The sequence below is a fragment of the Microtus ochrogaster genome, linkage group LG8, assembly GCF_000317375.1.
Source record: "Microtus ochrogaster isolate Prairie Vole_2 linkage group LG8, MicOch1.0, whole genome shotgun sequence".
Classification (NCBI taxonomy): domain Eukaryota; kingdom Metazoa; phylum Chordata; class Mammalia; order Rodentia; family Cricetidae; genus Microtus; species Microtus ochrogaster.
Genome location: NC_022033.1, coordinates 22,913,139 through 22,915,455, shown reverse-complemented (window position 1 = coordinate 22,915,455; position 2,317 = coordinate 22,913,139). Strand labels below are relative to the sequence as shown.

At 42.4% G+C, this 2,317-nt stretch overlaps 1 protein-coding gene across 1 annotated transcript in view; it reads right to left on the bottom strand.

Annotated features, from left to right (window-relative positions):
* The window catches only part of Pigu (phosphatidylinositol glycan anchor biosynthesis class U), a 90,446-nt gene that overhangs the window by 64,964 nt on the left and 23,165 nt on the right, over nucleotides 1–2,317 (bottom strand). Inside the window, exon 4 of the mRNA XM_005363085.2 lies at nucleotides 1,930–1,992. Within this exon, the coding sequence (XP_005363142.1) occupies nucleotides 1,930–1,992 (63 nt within the window). The remainder of the gene's footprint in view (nucleotides 1–1,929; nucleotides 1,993–2,317) is intronic.

The window sequence follows — 2,317 nt, the reverse complement described above, 5'->3', positions numbered from 1 at the left end:
GTTTTTCGAGACAGGGTTTCTCTGTGGCTTTGGAGCCTGTCCTGGAACTAGCTCTTGTAGACCAGGCTGGTCTTGAACTCACAGAGATCTACCTGCCTCTGCCTCCCAAGTGCTGGGATTAAAGGCGTGCGCCACCATCACCCGGCTTCTTTTTATTTATTTTTAAGACAGGGTTTCACTATGTAGATGAGGCTAGTCTTGAAATCACGGAGATCTGCCTTTGCTAGGAATTATCTGTGGAATCATCAGCTTATGAACCTTATGCCCAGTTATTTCATCTGTGGTCCTCAAGGGAACTGTTGGAATAGTTAACTCCCCCCTAAAGCTTATAGATCATGCTTCACTAGTATGATATATACTCCTCAGCCTCAGCAATCGAAGCCTGTAATGCTGAAATATAGGTCTTAGGGCCAGTGAGATGGCAGAGCAGGTAAGGGTGTATGCCACCAAGCCTGACATCCTGAGTTCAATTCCCTGGGACCTACATCGTAGGTGAAGAGAACTGACTCCCACAGGTTGTCCTCTGACCTCTACACATTTGCTGTGGCATATATATCAACTTGCCAGCCCCAACACACAAATAAATGTAATAAAAACTTAAATGTAGTTCTTGAGAACACCCATAAATGTAATAAAACATTTTAAATTGAATTTTTAATCCCTTAGGGGAAGAGTCAGACAGCTGTGGACCCTCTAAAACATTACACACATATACATGGTATTTACACCATTTCAAGGGCTCACTATATTCCCAAAACCTATAAATGGGATCAAATTACAAGGTCATAGTCCAGATGTTTTTTAAAACTCTATGAGGCCTAAAAGTCTAGAATTCAACAACTTTATTTTTTTATTTTTTTTTTTAACCCATCACAGTGCAACAGAAAGACCAACTGCTGTTTCTGGGTCTATTAGTTGGTAACAGAAGGTCACAAAGATGCACCCGCCTCCTACCCTGACCTAACTCAGTGGCTCCCAGTCACACAGGAGGATGGTAGCCGACTTTTGTTTTCATAACTATGTACATAGTATACATGGTTTATCTGTTAATCCTCCCAGAGGCCTAAAGAGGAGAATGATCCCATGATGCAATTCTCCTTAGCTATTACATAATTAAGAATAAACTTTACACTGGCTGATGGTGGCACACACCTTTAATCTCAGCACTTGGGAGGCAAAGGCAGGCAGATCTGAGTTTGAAGGCGGCCAGCCTGGTCTAGTTCCAGGACAGGCTCCAAAGCCACAAAGAAACCCTGTCTCGAAAAACCAAAAAAAAAAAAAAAAAAGATTGGTCTTTTAGGTCTGGGGGTGTGGGATGCAGCTTAGTGGTATGGCGCTTGCCTGGCATTTTCCAAGGCCCTGGGGCTCAATCTCCCACCTCCAAATTCCTCTCTGAAGGAAAACAGATTTATCAACACTGGGAATCCAATTCTACTTCAAGAAGCCTCAAATAGTGAGATAAAGACTATATTCATTTTTCCTTTGAAAAAATAAACTAACAAAATGGAAAGCCTTTACATTTTTATTTTTGATAGTGTGTCATTATGCCCAGGCTGGCCACAAACTAGTGTGGACTAGAGAATGACCCTGTACTCCTCATACAGCCTGACCTCCCAAGTGCCAGGATCTTAGATGTGAGCTAATACAGCCACGCCCTTTCCTATTTATTTATTTTATATTTTATTTGAGGTGTGTGTGTGTGTGGTGCACATGTCAGAGGATAACGTTCAGGAATCATTTCTCCTCGTCCACTATGTTGGCCCAGGTCATCAGGCTTGCTGGAAAGTAGCTTTATCCGTGAGCCATCTCACCAGCTCCACTTAACTATTTTAAAATAGTTGGATCTTTAAGTACATGACTTTTGATCCATTGCCATAATAAGTACATTACCAAATCCCACCAGCTTTGTCCTGCCCACTTATGACTTACCACAACTTTATTGAAGTCCTGAATTGCAAAATACAGAGCAATAGCAGTGAGGGCATCTGTTATCTGTCAAGAGAAAGAGAAGTAACGGGGAGTACAGGAGGAATACAGTACAGTTGGTACAGGGTACTGGAATGCTGCCAGGCCTGAAGAGCTCTGGGATGGTACTGGGTTGACGGTTCAGCACCAAACTCACATGTGGCCAAGGCCTACTAAGGGAGGTATGACAGAAAACCCCTATATTATGATCCATTCCATCTGGAAGCCTATATCTCTTAGACCAGCAAGTTAAATGAAAATAAGCCAAGCACTGTGGCTGGAGAACTCTCATGAGACCTTGTCTCAAAAATATGAAACAAACAAAGATACACACACACACACACACACACAC